Source organism: Carcharodon carcharias, chromosome 8 (assembly GCF_017639515.1).
Source record: "Carcharodon carcharias isolate sCarCar2 chromosome 8, sCarCar2.pri, whole genome shotgun sequence".
Lineage (NCBI taxonomy): Eukaryota > Metazoa > Chordata > Chondrichthyes > Lamniformes > Lamnidae > Carcharodon > Carcharodon carcharias.
The window spans coordinates 64,154,641-64,173,730 of record NC_054474.1 but is presented as its reverse complement, the minus strand read 5'-3'; the positions used below and the strand labels follow the sequence as shown (position 1 = coordinate 64,173,730).

General features: G+C 44.3%; 1 protein-coding gene across 1 annotated transcript in view; it reads left to right on the top strand.

Moving 5' to 3' along the window:
* The window catches only part of pde6a (phosphodiesterase 6A, cGMP-specific, rod, alpha), a 78,778-nt gene that overhangs the window by 16,771 nt on the left and 42,917 nt on the right, over positions 1–19,090 (top strand). The window contains exons 3-6 of the mRNA XM_041193610.1: positions 8,013–8,102; positions 9,957–10,097; positions 10,205–10,279; positions 10,363–10,427. Of these exons, the coding sequence (XP_041049544.1) occupies positions 8,013–8,102; positions 9,957–10,097; positions 10,205–10,279; positions 10,363–10,427 (371 nt within the window). The remainder of the gene's footprint in view (positions 1–8,012; positions 8,103–9,956; positions 10,098–10,204; positions 10,280–10,362; positions 10,428–19,090) is intronic.

Here is a 19,090-nt window from a genome sequence, read left to right as displayed (position 1 = left end):
AATATTCACGTGGCAGCCTGCACTTTGGGTAAACTGGAGGTGAGTGCGCAGCAAAGTTCTGCAGAGCTGGCCAGGTTCGCCTGTTGCTTTGCAGGCTTTAGGGGTGCTGGGGGGTCAGGGTTAAGTGCCGCCCTGCCTCGGAAGCAACTTGTGAGGGTGAGGGGGAGCAGGGGGACAAGTGCCACCCTGCCTCGGAGGCGCCTTGAGGGTGAGGGGGAGAGGGGTGCAAGTGCAGCCTTGACAATGAGGTGACTTGTGAGGGTGAGGGGTTGGGGTTGTGATGTTTAAGGGCAGCCCTGCCTCTGAGGCGGCTGGTGGCAGGGGTGGGGGGTGTGTGGGCAGGTGTGGGTGTGTGCCAAGGGCAGCCCTGCTGTTGAATATAGCACACAAGCATTCTGGCTGGGGGGTAGAGTGGGTGAGGGAAATGGCCATGCATTTGGGAAACTTGTATAAAGTGACCATTCCTCTGCAACTGAGACAGTTCAAGCACAGCCACATTGATATGATTGGGGTCGGGCTTTTAGTTTATCTGCCCACTCAAGCAATGCAGAGGCATCAAAGTGCCAGCAAGTTTTCCAGAGCACCCCCCTCCCACCCCTCAGCACAGACTGCAAATTCATGAGCACTTTAGTGCACTGCAGCACAGTTGGACTGCACACATTGTACAATCTCCTCGCTAAAGCTGGCCATGGAGCAGTCACTGCTGGAGACATTCACAGCCTCCTGCAATGTTAGCATCCCAGTTTGGACCAGTCCTCCCCATGGTTCAAGCTAACTGTGCAGCTGTGCAGCGCACTAATCACTGGCCATCTAAGTGGTGACCGGAGCTCTCTGTGAAGCGTTAAAGGGCTGTAACGCTTAACCAGGACAGGTTCTTAGTACACTCATGCTAACCACATTTCTCTCTCTTTCATTCTGCAGGAGGAATACATCAGGATCATGGAGCCTGGTGAACTAGCTGTATGCCTGGTGTCCTTCAGAGTGCGATAAAGATGGAGGAGAGAGCGAGTGAGTCTCCTGGCTGCACAGAGGCAGGAGCAACAACCTCAGGAAGGAGGGGTGGCAGGCTGGGGCTTACAACCACGTCACCCAAGAGCCACAGTGAGCCATTGCTAGTCGGCACCTAGCAACACCCAGGGTTTATAGATGCCACCTTTCATTCCTGCAGATAACAGAGAACCAGTGTCAGTGAAGACTGTGAATGTCTAGTGAACTGGTGGCTCACACCTGCCAGTTACTGCAGGATTAGGCGCCAAGGGGACATGGAGGGCATCCACTGCCAGTGGCTGTGAAAGTGACTGTGGTGTTCAATTTCTATAGCCAGTGGCTCCTTTCAGGGCTCCACAGGTAACCTCCGTGGGATATCACAATCTGCCACCCAGAAATATATCCATGAGGTCACGGATGCCATCTTTGTGAGGGCACACAACTTTGTGCATTTCGCCCAGGATCAGGACAGCCAGGATGCAAGGGCCATTGGATTCCCCCAGATCTCAGGCTTCCCACAGGTGCAGGGTGCAATTGACTGCACTCATGAGGCGCTCAGGTCTCCATTGCAACACACAGTGGACTGTATCAACAGCAAGAGCTTCCACCCACTGAACGTGCAGCTGGTATGCAACCAGCAGAAACGCAGGCTGCAGGTGTGCGCACGGTTTCCAGGGAACGTGCAAGATGCCCAGTCGGTCACAAATCCCTGGAGCCTTCCAGCATCCTCAAAAGCTGCAGGGATATCTCCTTGGGTACAAAGGGCTACCCACAGAGGCCGTGGCTGATGACACCTGTGCGGCGGCCTCAGACTGCAGCAGAGTGACACTATAATGAGGCTCATGCTGCAGCTTGGTAAAGCAGACCATCGGGATTCTGAAGATGAGGTTCCGGTGCCTGGATTGTCTGGTGGAGCCCTGCAATACACTCCATGGAGGATGTCACCCATCATCACTCCAACAGGGAAATGAGCTGGCTGAGGAGGAGATGGAGAGGCTGGAGGTATCCATCAAAGAGGAGGACACTGACAGGCATGAGGGTGAGGAGGTCCTTGGAGGTGACGATGATGGGGATGAGGCCCTAGCACTGGCCAGACAAAGCAGGCATGCTTGGGAGGCCCTCATAGCTACTATATTTGTGGAAGTTAATGGCGACATGAAGGATGCCTGCCAGGCCAGATGGCCCCATAGTTCCTCACATTGCATTTGTGAACGTTTGACTTCACACTTGCTCATGGCAGCGCGAATACCTTCTATGAGAATGCTCCTGTCATGGAGACATGGTGGAGACCCCAATATTCACTCGATTGCAGGAGGATGTTGACGACATGCACTGAGGTCAATCTATAAATCTTCATACAGCCTCTGAGAATGTCTGACTCCTGTTTGGCTGAGGGCAGCTCGTTTGTGCTCTGTGATCAGGGTCATATCATAGAGATGCAGCCATGAAACCTTAGAAGCATCTGATCCTTTGCCAGCCATCAGCAACCTCAGCTCTTCAGGAATTGGAGCACAGCATCACTGGTCTCAGGTACTGAAGAGATGGGGGCCAGCCCCACCATAAAGACACAGAGAGCACACCGAGAGAAGGAGAGAACTCTGTGACACCTGCCCACTGCATTCTGGCAGCAATGACAAGCACCGCCAAGATGCAGGCATCAGTAATGTTTCCAGGCAGTGTGAGGCTGGACCATCACTTTTGTCTGAAGGCTGCACAGAGCACAGGGAAGAGGCCCTGGACTGAGACACCTGTCTTTATCTTGTGCAGAAAGGTTTCCCATTTGAGTGATAAGAACACTGCTCATCAGAACAAGGAGCCTTAGGCAAGGAGACATTCTTGAGAGTTTATTGACAATAGTAAACAGTATGTACAAGCGATCACCGTCCATGCCCAGGCTGTGCAACTAATTCACCTTAGCCATCCTAACCCTGCCGCTACGACTTGTTGCTCCCTGGACATCCACAGCGGAGGTGGAGATAGCTTGCTGACTGTGACGCCCTGCCTGTGATGACTTTGGCAGGCGTCCTCTGGAGGGCCGAAGCTTGGAGGGTCCTGGCCTGCTTTCAGAGTCCTGCTGTGTGGTAGTGGCACTCTCCTCAGCCTGTGGAGCTGGAACTGCTGAGATCTCAGGAAGAGGGGTGTTGGATGGGCCAGACACTCGGAGTCACATGGATGAATGGCCCTGGAGTGTGCACCTGCAGATCCTTCTCCCTACGGGTGCCCCAGGGGCTCCACGCTGACTGACTCCTTAAGGAGCAGGGGTAGCTGCAGTGAGATCAAGCTGCTCGGCACCTCTCTCATATACGCACTGTTGGAGGCCAACTATGGCATCAGTGATGGAGTTGAGCCCACGCAGCAGTGCAGGAGTGACGTCCTGGACCAAGGTCTCCATGGCGGTCGCCATCAAAGCAGTGTTGATCTCATTGGCATGCCAGCGTTATCACCTCAGAGTGAAGGTGGACGGACTCCTCCATCGTGCCTTGCAATCTGAGGAATGCAGCAGATATCCCATCCTGATATTCCCTAGCTTGTCTTTGCTGCTCCACAACTGTGGCATAACCGAGTCCAGGGGGTCATCATCTGACTCAGACTCAGCAACATTCTGGCCTCCAGCAGTCCTGTAAGTACCGGACATCTGGAAACTCCCTGCCGCTGCCTGCAGTGGATCAGACAGTGTGATGTGCTCACCAGATTGTGACCCTGAGGCTATTCTAAAGCTAAGTCTCACAGAGGTGTCTGCCTGTGCTGGTGAAGGGTGTGAGTGAGCACTGTGATGGGACTTCAAAGAGGGTTCTTCCAGATTCCCCTTCAGTGGTTTCTTCAGGGCTTGATTGGAGGCCCTGGGTCATGGACTCTGTCGGATGTTTCCCAGATGTGCTTGCGAATGCAAGGAGAGATAATTAGTGCATGGCAGTAGCCTTTGAAAGAGGACACATCTCACGGCATGGTCGTTTGATGGATGTCACACTGCTGGATCCTCACTTGGTAGAGCAGTGCTGACCTCACCATCAGCACAGGACTGGCCCAAATCCTCACCAGCCAGCTGGATGGCTCTATTTTCAAAGTCTGTGAGGACCTTGATCTCAGGGATTCCGCTGCCAGTCTGCGATCCTTCCCTCTTGTTGTGAACCGACTTGTCCTGCATGAATAAAGATGGAGAAAGTGTAAGCAGGATGCCTGTCAGGCCAGATGACAAGTATGCCTGGCCCTTGTGGCTTTTGAGTGGTGCCATGGACAGAATGAGGACAATAATGGTGTGTGTGAGAGAGTGAGCGGTGATGTCTCTTGAACTGGCAGTGAGGGAAGGCCCTGTGGATGTGTAATAAGTTTGTGAGTGTGTGCATTGAGCATGATGAAAAAAGTGACATACCCTGGCGGAACAGAGGAGATCATTCATCCTTTTGCAGCACTGGGTGGTTGTCCTCTTCTGAAGGACATTCTAACCACTGCTGCCACTGCCTTCCAGGCTGGAGTGGTCACATTGCTGCCCATCCTGCAATCACAGCGGGGGTACAGGACATCCCAGTCAGTCTCCACAGCATCCAGCAGTCACTTGGGGGACCCGTCATTAAACTGGGGTGTTGGAGTCTTCTTCAGTTTCAGGGCCCTGTCTCCTGGGCTGCAGTGGTGAGCTGTAAGCACTGAGATGCATGCAGGTGGCTAGACTTTAAACATGGCACCTGTCGTGATATGCGGCAGGGTGATGGCCGACAGGTGAATGAGACCCCACGTGTCATGGAAACGGCATGTTTCCTGGGAATGCATAAATAATGAGGCAGGTTCAAGATGACACAGTGCGAAAACCTGTCATTGCAGTCAGTTTTACTCACTCGTTACCGCACTTAGTGCAAATTTAGGAAACTTCCGCTCAATGTCTTTCACCCAGCTGTCTATCTTTGCCTTTTTCACTTATCCTAGCTGCTCCCAGATATAGCCTCAGGGTTGACCGATCATGTGGTAATCAAGATTCATGGGATTTCGGCAGTTTTTCTATCATGGCAGCTTGGTACTGGAAAGGAGCTGCTCCCCACTGCTTCTTTGAAACTTGTGTCTCAGCAGCCAGGTGTTGCCTCTGATGCGCCATTTGCGCAGTCCCCTGAGGCTGACAAATGGCAGCTTTATGTTTGTCTACTCCTGTTATCTGCATTCCAGTGAGTCACGAATCTGTGTCCTCATTGACCACCAGGCTGGTTGGTGTTATGACTGCTTTCCTATCCTGAAAGCACTAAGAGCATGATCACATGCTGGCCTTCAGAAAGCCTGTATGTAGGATGCTGTCTAATCTGGTGTGCCAGAGTAGCAATCTGTGCTTCCATGGAGTTGGAACAACTGATTCCTGACAGCTTCAGAGGTAGACAGCTGTCACAGATGCCAGTGCAAATGCAACATGCTCCATCGATTCCTCCAATGATGAGAAAGTTTCCTTGATGTTACCACAAATGAGAGCCACAGCTGTCAGGTACCAGGCATACTGAGAGATTGACCTAAGTGTCTGCATGTAGGTGTGATTTTCCTGGAATATCCTACTTTTCAGGCTTGTGCTTGTGACTCTAAAGCTAAGAGTAGCCTAGCAGTCTGGTTTTGTTGGGAAGCTGGTGCATCCTCACTCCCTCCAAACTCCTCTTGCTCTCTTACACTCTGTGAATCATCCAATGTCACATCCTCACACTTTCTAACTCCGCCCAGGAGAAACTGAATTGATGCACTAGTGCGAAAAGCAGGTGATGGAGAGGACGGCATCAAGGAGATTCAGGTGGAGGAATATGAAGCAAGATCTTGGTCCCAAGACACCTGTATGAACATCCTCAGTGTGCGCTTCCTCATTGCTATCATTCTGGTCCACCAGGAAAAATGATGGCAAATACTTGACCTGTTCCTCTAAAGGAAGCAGCTCTCAAGGTCTGTACAGCTGGCTGCAGTCTCTTTGCCCTTCCATATTACATATGAACATATGAACAAGGAGCAGGAGTAGGCCATTTGGCCCCTCGACCCTGCTCCGCCATTTAATGACATCATGGCTTATCTGATGATAACCTCAAATCTGCATCCCGCCCACCTCCAATAATCTATCGCCCCCTTGCTTACCAAGAATCTATCCACCTCTGCCTTAAGAATATTCAAAGACTCTGCTTTCACCACCTTATCAGAAAGAGAGTTCCAAAGACTCACGATCCTCTGAGTGAAAAAATTTTGCCTCATCTCTGTTTGAAATGGGCGACTCCTTATTTTTAAAAAGTGACCCCTAGTTCTAGATTCTCCCACAAGAGGAAACATCCTCTCCACAGCCACCCTGTCAAGACCCCTCAGGATCTTATATGTTTCAATCAAGTTGCATCTTACTCTTCTAAACTTCAGCGGATACAAACCTAGTCTGTTCAACCTTTCATCATAAGACAACCCACCCATTCCAGGTATTAGTCTGGCAAACCTTTTCTGGACTGCTTCCACTGCATTTACATCCTTCCTTATGGATCCTTAAGGATTTTGTGCAACTTGCTTTCATAACAAGATTGAGGGAATTAGCTAAAGGCTAACTTTTGAGGGATTATTTTCCAGGTAGTATCAGAAAGCTGATAGAACACATACATTGATATATAGATATATTGGTATCATTCTGTTAAAGCAGAGTAAGGGCATTTTTCCAAAGGATTTCTGATTTTTTTTTTCTCTCAACAGTTCCACATTTGCCATTGTTATCATATAGTTCATTGGTTATGTGCACACTGGGTGAATGGGAATGGAAGGGGCATGAGTTTGACCAAATGTGGTATCAAGGAGCCCTAGCAAAACTGGACTCAATGGGAATCAGGGGGAAAACTCTCCGTTGGTTGGTGTAATACCTAGCACAAGGGAAGATAGTTGTGGTTGTTGGATCTCAGCTCCAGGACATCATTGCAGGGGTTTCTCAGGGTAGTGTCCTGAGCTGTTTCATCAATAACCTTCCTTATATCATAAGGTCAGAAGTGGGGATGTTCACTGATGATTGTGACTCCTCAGATACTGAAGCAGTCCATGTCCAAATGCAGCAAGACCTGGACAATATCCCGACTTGGGCTGACAAGTGGTAAATAACATTTGTGTCACACAAGTGCCAGACAAGATAGTGTAACCATCTCCCCTTGACATTCAATGGCATTACCATTGCTGAATCCCCCACTACCAACATCCTGGGAGTTATCATTGACTAGAAACTGAACATATAAATACCGTGGCTACAAGAGCAGGTCAGAGGCTGCGAATTCTGCAGAGTAACTCACCTCCTGACTCCCCAAAGCCTGTCCACCATCTATAAGGCACAAATCAAGTATGTGATAGAATACTCTTCACTTGCCTGGATGAGTTCAGCTCCAACAACACTCAAGAGCTCGACACCATCCGGGACAAAGCTGCCCACTTGACTGGTACCCCATCCTCAAACGTTCACTCCCTTCACCATCGACATACAGTGGCAACAATGTGTACCATCTACAAGATGCACTGCAACAACTCATCAAGGCTCCTTAGGCAGCACCTTTCAAACCCATGACCACTACTATCTAGAAGGACAAGGGTGGCAGGCACATGGGAACACGACCACCTGGAAGTTCCCCTCCAGCCCACTCACCATACCAACTTGGAAATATATCGCTGGTCCTTCACTGTCACTGGGTCAAAATCCTGGAACATCCTCCCTAACACCTCTGATGGGCTGTGAAGCATGAATCCTGGAGAAGTTGGCCGACTGCAAAAACTGCAGGAGCTAGGAAACCCTTACCTCCACAATGGAGCCGGCCAGGTCCAGAGAGCAAGGTGACAGCTCACTACCCGCATCCTTATCCCATGCCAGCAAAAATTTGGGGCATGGGGAATGGGGGTAGGAATCCCAGAATCAGGTCCTGCCCACCATTTTTAAATGGCTCTGGAGTTATTCCAGCTCTTCGAAAATCCGGGCCCTAGTGTAGGGAAAATAGACTGGTGGAGTTTTGGGACCGATGTTTTTTAGTTTTAGTCCGTTATATTGAAAATGCTTTATTTTTCCTTTACAGATTATGTTAAAGTATCTCAATTTTCTCAACTTAACACTCAAGATCTACCAAATGAATTACCTCCATGGGTGTGAAACTAGGAAAGGGCAGGTAAATCTAAACAATGTTCTCTTGACAAAGGGTTGGGAATTTCTGTGTAAATTACCTATTTAATCCAGGAACAAAAACAAAAATTGCTGGAAAAACTCAGCAGGTCTGTCAGCACCTGTGGAAAGGAAGACAGAGTTAGCCTTTCAAGTCCGTATGACTCTTCTTCAGAACTAAAGAGAAGTAAAAATGTGGTGAAATATATACTGTTTAATGAGGGTGGAACAGGTGAAGTGCATAGAAAGCCAGTGATAGGTGGAGGCAAAGGAGAGATTGCAAAAGATGTCATAAACAAAAGGGGTGTTGATGGTGGTGATACTGGCTAAAGGAGGTACTAATGGTGACATTAAGAGTAGAAAGCAGGATGAGCCAGTGACAGATGGCCCTAGCGGCCAAGCCAATTATCCCTTCTTTACAAATTCCCCAGCTAAGTAAGCCCAAATGCTGTTTAATGGCTTCATGTCTTCTATTCTGACTCTATTAAACAAACGTGGGTAATCTTCTGAGCTGCATATTCTTTTAGGTGTTCTGGCAATCTCTAAAGCCCAGCATTTTAGTTACTTTACCCTTTACAACATTAATTTTCCCTGATATAAAAGCTACCTCTAATATTTTAATATTAACCATGAACTACATATTCGCAACAACGCTGAGTGTAAAAGTGAACCAGTGGCATTCGTGTGGATGGTTGCCAATTTGAAAGGTCATTGGTTCTAATGAAAAGAGTGAACATTTCTTAAACTCCCACACATTATAGCTACACAGCCCTTATTGCCTGCTTGATTCCTTGCACTCAGTTATAAGGTGCCAGTAAGTAAAACCTGCATTTGTGGGGTGAAACATTGAGCCTGACTGCTAAAATAAGTATAGTATGTCATGGCTAAAAAGTGGGGTCTACTTATATGCCACAATTTATGGTAATAAAGAAAATCCACCATTATTTCTCCTATGTACACTCAGGAGGCTGTATAACACAGTTTGGGAATCCATGCTTTAGATATAGAATCAAGAATTCTAAATGCGTTTCTTAATGACATTATCTACTTGCACTGCCATCTGCTTTTATTATTCATTCATAGGGTGTGAGCATCATTGGCAAGGCCAGCATTTATTGTCGATTCCTTATTGCCCATGACCCACCTTCTTGAACCACTACAGTCCATCTGGTGTAGGTACACTCACAGTGCAGTTAGGGAGGGAATTCCAGGATTTTGACCCAGTGGCAATCAAGAAGTGGTGATATAGTTCCAAATCAGAATGGTGGCCAACTTGAAGGAGAACTTGGAGAAGTGGCAGTGATCTGCTGTGTCTGCTGCCCTTGTTCTTCTAGGTGGTAGAGGTAGCAGGTTTGGATGGCACTGTCGAGGGATCCTTGCCATTTAGCTGCAGTGCATCTTGTAGAATGTAGATGATCTCTATATCTGTAGGCCAAGGCTCCACTGCTCCTCTACTCCATTAAGGTGTGCTTTTTTTCTCTATTGTTATTTATAAAACTTTGATAAGTTTTCACTATAATGAACTGCAGCTGCTACCTAACTTCCTGCTGGACTAACTACTGTATATCCTTGTCAGTCATTCCTGATCTTTGTCACAATTTACAATGCCTTCAATTTGGCATCATTGGAACATTTTGATATTGTTTCCTCAATTCCTAAATCCAGATTATTGATGTATATAGTAAGAGTACCAGCAGCATTATTGCCACACTGTTTGTTTGCCAGAAAAAAGTTGTTGCCTGCATTACAATTAGCCTATGTCTTACAAGTTAAATCTGATTAATTTTTAGGTTTGAATAGTATGGGAAATGTGCTAATGTTCCTGCATTTACAATTAAATCTGCATGCATTTATTCTACAGATTCTTTTATGGTCTGCAAGCAAAGTATTTGAAGAACTGACTGATATTGAGCGTCAGTTTCACAAAGCCCTTTACACAGTGCGCGCCTTTTTGAACTGTGAGAGATACTCAGTTGCACTCCTGGACATGACAAAGGAAAAGGTCTTGTATTTTCTGTATCTATACTTTAAAAATGGAAGCATTGACTTGACTATGAAATGTGTACAAATAACTTCCTTTTTATTTTGTTTTTGTCCTTTCAACTGTAGGAATTTTTTGATCTTTGGCCAGTACAAATGGGTGAAGTACCACCATATGATGGCCCAAGAACCCCAGATGGAAGGGTACGATTTAGATGAGTTTCAATCAAAAGTTACTGCTTCTGTTTCAACATTTTCATTCTTACATGCTTTGTTTTTATCCGTAGGAAGTAAACTTCTACAAAATAATTGATTACATCCTTCATGGAAAAGAGGAAATTAAAGTCATCCCGTAAGTCTGTGTTCAATAAAAGGCTGAGGAAAGGATGCACTTCTCTGAGTTAATGCAATTTATTTCTCATGTTCACATTTGGATTCACCAACAAAAGAAGGGAAGAAATGGATTGGGAGAAAGGGATTTGATTGTTTTGATATTTAGAATGGAATCGTGTTTAGAATTTTCTTCCAGGGCAGGATTTTCCCCTCATCGAGTGGGCCCGGGAACGGCTGCGAGTCCGAACGCTGCCCGCAATCGGGCTCTACCATGATTTCATGCTGGCTGGCCAATTAGCAGTGGGAGGAGCACGAGTGCTGAAGTGTGCACATGCACAGGGGAGCGTGCACAGACAGCTCTCTGAAGGCACAGATCTGCCTCAGGGAGCTGAAGGATTTTAAAATGAAAAATAACCTTTTTACAAACGATATGAACATATCCCCATATGTGACTCAGTCACAGGGCCATGTGAAAAAGGACATTAAAAATTTTTTATTGTTTTTTTTAAGCAACCGTTGGGAACCTCATCCTGCACGTGGATGAGGTTTTATTAAAACTGCAAAGGCCACCTGCCTTATTGGCCCACCTGCCAACCAAACGGTTGGGCAGGCTGTGAAAAATGCTACTTAATTAATTACTTAGGGCCTTAATAGTCCTCTTAATTGTCAACAGGCACACTGCTGCCTCTCATGCGCGCCTACCAACCAAAAGATCACGAGAGTACGCGATGACGTCGGGATGTTCACCCGATGTCATCGCGCGTCATTTTACACTCCAATGGGTTGGGTGCGTACCTGCCTACTCAGCAGACATTTCTGCCCCCAGTTCCACACTGAGCAAGCAGAAAGAACAAGCCGCCTGTCAACACATGGCAGTTGATGTTTTGTGAGATCAATGAATGTTTAATTAGTGTATTTATAGAGTGGGAATTCAAACAAATGATAGAGATTTTATTGCTGGGATGGGAAGCTACATATGCAATGTAGATGGACAGAAGGCCATATATTCACGGAGTTGGGAAGATCCACAGACCTTTAAAAATGGTGCACAGGACCCAGATTCAGAAATCCCACCTCCATTTTAAACAGGTCCAATCTTTGCTGATGGGGGAAAGGGGAGTGGCATGACTCACACAGGAGGGAAACCAGAACTAAGTCGGGCCAATTGAACTCGGTGTGAGTTCAAACAGACCTCATTTTGGCTGTTCAAAGGGCCTTAACCAGCAGTGTTAGAGTCACCAATTGATGGAGTAGAGATAAGTGGCCTCGAAGGACAACTAAGTTCTGTATAAGTGTCATAATCTGATGTTTTTTTAAATGTCCCACTCTAAAATTTAAAAACAAGGTTGCAGCTGTCAGTGAGAGTTTAACAGTACCATCTGCTGGATTATTTTGATCAACAGGCATAGGTTAAAAATAAAAATTAACATCTGGTCATGTAGGTTCAATAATGCTCTTTGTTGAAATTTCTCCAAGTACTATCATTATGTCATTCTGAACACTTGGCTGAATTTCAAAAGCTACAATTGTCTTAGCAGGGGGTCCTGAGTTTACAGTTTAATTAACTGTTAAAAAATTTTAATAAAGGATTAGCTATCTTTGATGTGGGGTCTGAATATAAGTTTGGTTTTGTAAGAGATTAATCACTTAAGGAGATTTAAAAGCTTTGAATGGGTTCAATGAGTGAGAGTTTTTCACTATCAAGCTTGTAGGAATGAGGGCTGTATTAGATTATTAAAAGTTTACTTTTTTCATCTTCACATGGCTCCTGAGGTCTGCCATGATCGATACTGGGTGAACATAAGAACACAAGAAATAGGAGTAGAATAGGCCTTCTGCCCCTTGAGCTACTCCAGCAGTCAATAAGGTCATGGCTGATCTGATGTGGCTTTAACTCCACCTTCCTGTCTGTTCCATAACCCTTGATTCCCTTATCAACAAAAAAATGTCTAGCTCAGCTTTGAATATATGAAATGACAAGCCTCACTGCTCACTAGGGGAAAGAATTCCAAATGCAAATGACCCTCAGAGAAAAAAATTCTCCTCATCTCCATCTTAAATGGGAGACCCCTTATTTTGAAACTGTAACCCCTAGTTTTAGATTCCACTGCCTCCTAACAACACTCCCCCCCCCACACACCAGAGGAGCAACATCCTCTCAGCATCTACCATGTTAAGCCCCCTCAGAATCTTATATGTTTCAATAAGTTCACCTCTCATTCTTCTAAACTCCAATAAGTATAGGCCCAACCTGTACAAACTTTCCTCATAAGACAAACCCTACATCCCAGGAATCAACCTACTGATTTTTCTCTGTACTGCCTCCAATGTAAGTATGCCCGTCCTTATGGAAGCTGACTAAAACTGTATGCAGTATTCTAGGTGTGGTCTCACCAATGCCCTGTACAGTTGTAGCAAGACTTCCCTATTTTTATACTCTATCAATCTTGCAACAAAAGGCCAACATTCTGCTTGCCTTCTTAATTACTTGCTATACCCTCATGCTGCATATTTTGTGATTGATGTACAAGGACACCTTTGTTCCTCTGTAATGAAGCACTCTACAGTTTCTCTCTATTTAAATAATACTTTGCTTTTCCATTCTTCCTGCTGAAGTGGTCAACCTCATATTTTCCAGCATTATACTCTATCTGCCAATTTTTTTCCTCACTCACTTAACCTATTTATATCCCTTTGTGGATTCTTTGTATCCTCCTCACAACTTTATCTATATTTGTATTGTCAGCAAATTTGGCACATTACAATCAGTCCCTTCATCCAAGTCATTAACATAGATTGTAAATAATTGAGGCCCCAGCACTGATTCCTGTGGCACTCCACTAATTATAGTTTGCCAACCTGAAAATTACCCATTTATCCCAACTCCTGTTTTCCTGTTAGTTAGCCACTCCTCTAACCATGCTAATATATTACCCTAACACCATATACTCAAATCTTTTGTAGCAACGTTTGATGTAGCATCCTATCAACTGCCTTTTTTTTAGTCCAATTATGCTACATCTACTGGTTTCCCCTTACCCAGCATGTTTGTTATATCCTCAAAGACACTAATAAATTTGTCAAGCATGATTTCCCTTTCATAAAACCATGTTGACTCTACCTGCTAAATTTTGATTTTCTAAAGGTCCTGCTATCACATCTTTAATAATGGATTATAGCTTTTGCCCAATGACAGATGTTAGGCTAACTAGCCTATAGTTTCTTGTTTTCTGTCTCCCTTCTTTCTTGGACAGAAGTGTTACATTTTCAGTTTTCCAATCCACAGTGAGCTTTCTAGAATCTAGGGGATTTTGAATGATTACAACCAATGCTTTCGCTATCTCCGCAGCCACTTCTTTAAAAACCCTAGGATACAGGCCATCAGGTCCAGGAGACTTCCCAACCTTAGGTCACGTCAGTATTCCCATTACTGTAGTAGCTATGGAGGTGATATGGTGGTATAACGGGCCATAGATGTGGATGGGGTAAATGAGTTGGCATTGAGTTGGCATGGAGGGTTTTAGGGGCCATAAGGGATGGTTGGGGTTAAGGGATGAGGGATACAAGACCTAACAACTTTTAAAGCAACTGGAATGAGGCCCCAGAGAACTGAGGTGGTCCTTCTAACCATCATCCCTCAACACTCTCCTCATAAGAAAATTCCTCCATGCCCAGGATCAACCCCACTGAACCTTCTCTGGACTGCCTCCAATGCAAATATATCTTTTCTTAGATAAGGGGACCAAAACTGTTCACAGTATTCTAGGTGTGGTCTAACTAGTGCCTTGTACAGTTTTAGCAAGGCTTCCCTATTTTTATACTCCATTCCCTTTGAAATAAAGGCCAACATTCTATTTGCCTTCCCTATTACCTGCTGAACATGTATGCTAGCTTTTTGTGATTCATAAGCAAGTACCCCAAAGTCCCTCTGTGCTGCAGTTTCCTGCAATCTTTCTCAATTTAAATAATATTCAGTTCCTCTATTCTTGCTGCCAATGTACATAACCTCACATTTTCCCACATTATATTTCACCTGCCAAGTTTTTTCCCACTCACTTAAGTTGTCTATATCCCTCTGTAGACTCCTTGCATCATCCTCACCACTTGCCTTCCCACCTATTGTTGCATCACCCGAAAACTTGGCAATAGCACATTCACTTCCCTCATCCAAATCATTAACATACATTGTAAATAATTTTGCCCCAGCACTGATCCCTGTGGCGCTCCATTAGTTATTGGTTGCCATTCTGAAAATGCGCCCCTTATCCCAATTCTCTGTCTCCTATTAGTTAGCCAATCCTCTATCCATGCTAATATACTACCCCCAGCACCATGGGTTCTTACCTTATTAAGTACCCTTATGTGCGGTACCTTGTCCAACACCTTTTGGAAATCCAAATATATTACACCTACTGGTTCCCCTTTATCTATCCTGCTTGTTACCTCTTCAAAGAATTCTAATAAATTTGTCAGGCATGATTTCCCCTTCATGAAGCCATGCTGACTCTGCTTGCTTAGGTTATGCATTTCTAAATGTTTTGCTATCACATCCTTTATAAGAGACTAGCATTTTCCTAATGACGGGTGTTAAGCTAACTGGCCTATAGTTACCTGTTTTTTGTCTCCCTCCCTTTTTGAAAAAGGGTGTTACATTGGCAGTTTTCCAATCCTCTGGGACTTTTCCAAAATCTAAGGATTCTTGGAAGGTTACTACCAGTGCATCCATTATGTCTGTAGCTACTTCCTTTAATATCCTAGGATGCAAACATTTAGGTCCAGGGGACTTATCGGTCTTTGGCCCCTTTAGTTTCCCTAGTACTTTTTCCCTAGTGATAGTTATTGTATCTACTTCTTCCACCCATTTTTCCTCTTGATTATTTAGTATTTTTGGGATGCTATTAGTGTCTTCTACCATGAAGGCTGGTGCAAAGTATTTATTTAACTTCTCTGCCATTTCCTGGTTCCCCCTTATTACTTTCCCAGCCTCATGCTCCAGGGGTTCATTCTTGCCTTTCTCTTCCTTTTTATATATTGAAATATACACATATATTTGAATATGTTTTATATGTTTATATATTATATATATATATATATATATATTATATATTCATGACCTCATGTCAGATGTCATTCAGGCATATTGCTAAGAAAAGAGATCTGTTGAAGCTTTTTATCTTGCACTCATCAGGACACTTCACAAGAATACCAACATAGAGTATAAACAACATATGACAATCTAGACCCACCGCCATTGCGTGAATCAGTATTCTATGAACTAGACAATTTGCGCAGTTGAGTTCAGTTTTAATGACACCATGTATGCCCAAATAGATGGTGTTGCCATGGGTCCCCTGTAGGTCCAGCTCTCACAAACATCTTTGTTGGGTTCCCTGAGAAATGTGTCTTCGATTGAATGACACCCAATCTCCTACCCCTCGCATATTTCCAAATGTGGATGATATATTTGCTATATTTAAATCCACAGCTGCATATAATAATTTCCTACATGTCTTAATGGGCTTGATCCTGTGCTCAAATTCACCTTTAAAATGGAGCAGACAAATGAACTCTTACTAGTTGAGAAATCTGCCAGGGGGTTCTCCACCATGGTCAACCACAAGCCTACATTCACTGGTCAATATATGCGTTGAGATTCTTACAGTTCCACACACTATAACAGTGGTCCAACTGGCAACCTTGTAAATAGGGCCTGAGCCATTTGCTCACCATGCAATCTTGATGCTGAATTACCGTGCATAAAAGGCATCCTGCGGGATAATGGATACCCTGATCGGGTCATTTTGCCTAAGGCCGCTATTTTTAACCCTGAAATGTGTCCAGTCTATCTCAGATTACCCGGGAAGGGCAAAACCTTGAGCAATAGGCGTAGCTAGCTGCTTCATGCTGCTACTATACAAAGCAAACATGAGTGGTATTGGCCACTAACAGGATGCTGCCGGCAAGCCAAAAAGATGTTCTGCCTATCACACGAATTAATAATGTAGTATATGAACTTCAGTGCCAGTGTGATGCTAGGTATGTATGCCATACATCCCAAAGACTGGCAGATCATACCAAACAGCATGTCCCAGCTGCTGTTCACCATGGGCAGGGTACAGATCGTACCCAACCAACCCGTGCTTTCAAAACTCAAAACACAGTATCCAAAGTTAGATGTGATTCCATGATTGGACAACATTTGCTAAATAATCCTCAGTGTATTAAGAATTACACTGACGACCAATTTAAGATTGTCAGTTGGGCTCGCAGTGTTGTGTATTTGAGTATACTGGAAGCTACATATATTAATACACAGGACCCTGTTCTTTGCAGACAGAAAGAACATGTACACACATTGTGCCTGTTTCAGCTAAACAAAATAAATGACAGCTATTCGCTGACTCATTCCTCAGGACAATGCCTTAACCAATCAGGATCAGGCTGCCTGATTTAAATTTCAAACAATGCTTGACAGTTAACTGTCAGTCACCATCAACTAGTGCATTCTCCATTGGAAATGCCTCAACCAATCAGAGTCCACTTACCAATCAATCAGCACACTCTTCTTATACAGTATAAATTGTTGTTTTCCCCTATATTGGTATTCTTGTAAAAAGTCCCGATGAGTGCGAAACAAAAAGCTTCAACATGTCTTTTTTCAGCAATACTCAAGTTCTGTACCACCAAATGACTTTTTATAATTTGGATGATTCAGTAATATAATGACATTACTAAATCAACAGACAGGTTCTGGATGTTGACAGTAAATTTATTATTTTAATAAGGGTACATATCTGGAGCTATTATACACAGGCTTTGATTGAAGGTGGGCTTCATTTTAGGAGGATTAGTGAAAATCCCAAATAAGCTTGTAAACTTTATTGGTGGGTGCACGGCAGCATATTGCTTGTATACTAGGTTTAGTAACCCAGAGGTATAATGTCACAATCCCACCATGACAAGTATGAAAGTGAATGTGATAAAGCTGTTACTTTATGGACACGCACCAGGAAAGATGGCCTCAAATGATGTTGAAATTTTTTGTAAAACTGGTTAATTAATATCCTTCAGGGAAGGAAACCTGTCATTCCTACTTGGAATCCTATATGAGACTCCAGCACCTATTTCTACACCACCCTACATCACCGCCGCCTCAGTTCATCGTCGAAATATTTATCCATATCTTTGTTATCTGGACTTGACTATTCTTGACCGGCCCTCCTTGTTCTACTGTCCATAACCTTGAGGTCATCCAAAGCTTCGCTGCTTGTATCATAACTCACACCAAGTCCTGTTCACCATCACCCCTGTACTCACTGATCTACATTAGAACCTGGTTAAACAACACCTCAATTTTAAAATTCTCATTCTTGTTTCAAAACCCTTCAAGGCTTCGCTCCTCTACACTCCTCTAACTCTGGTCTCTTGAACATGCTTGATTTTAATCTCTGCACCACTAGTGGCCACTTCCGAGCTGCCAAGGCCGTAGGCTCTAGAATTCCCTCCCTAATCCCCTCTGCCACTCGACTTCTCTTTCTAGCTTTAAGACACTTCTTTAAAACATACCTCTTTGACCAAGATTTTTGTTACCTAAATTAATATCTGCTTATCTGGTCTGGCATTAAATTTTCCTTTGTAATGCTTTTGCTAAGTGCTTTAGAACATTGTATTACATTAAAAACACTAAGAGAATACAAGTTGTTATTGTCCCACATTTTAAGATTGACACCCAGGGTAACTAAGGATTGATTCAAAATTTCTGCATTCCCCAAATCCAAAGAACATTTTTTAAAAAAGCTTTTAAATAAAAGAGTGATTTTAATGTTTTGAAATTAGTAGGCACACTGCAGAAAATTGTTATCAGTTCCCTTCCTTAGCCATGCATTCCCCCTGCCTCTCTCTTTTATTGTCAATGTTTTAAGTGTCAGCCTTGGCTCAGTTGTGCCATTCTTACCTTCAGAAGATTATGGTTTCAAGCCCTGCTCCTGGGAGTTGTATGTTTCAGAGGGACAGGTGCTGTCCTTCAAGCAGATGTTAAATGTGTCCAATGAGATGTGAGATTCCAGCTACCACCAGGTGATGTAAAAGACCCTATGGCACTATTTTAAGAAGATTAGGGAAGTTCTTCTGCTATCCTGCCCAACATTTACTCCTCTGCTAATATCACTGAAACCAATTATCTGGCCGTGTTTCCAACTGCTGTTCATGGGGCCTTGTATGTAAATAAGGTGCCTTGTCTGTCCATATTGTAAAAGTTCTTGACTGGTTGTGAAACACTTTGGATGTCCTGAGATATAATAAGTGTCACATAAATATTCAGTTCTTAGTTTTCTTTTATTTCATCTGTTTGTCCCTTTGCTCTCTTCTTCATTGCTTTCAGTTTGCTTCTATCCCTCTCATCTTCATCCTTAGAAATAGGAGAGCAACTGAGAGTGCTACAGTATAGTCAAGTCCAGCAAAATAAAAACAGAATGTTGGTCTGTATTGTTTTTTCCTTTTCCATCTCCCTTCATTTCAATTAGTTCCGTTGTCCTGTGCCTTTTATTACAATCTATCTGTCCCTTCCTTCTCACAGGAAGGGCAGAATTTAATCCAGGTCATTGGGATCTTGCCCACCAGCTAGAGAGCCAGCAAGAGCCTCACATTGCCTCTTTTGGGGAAGGCCCACCTTATTAAGCCCCA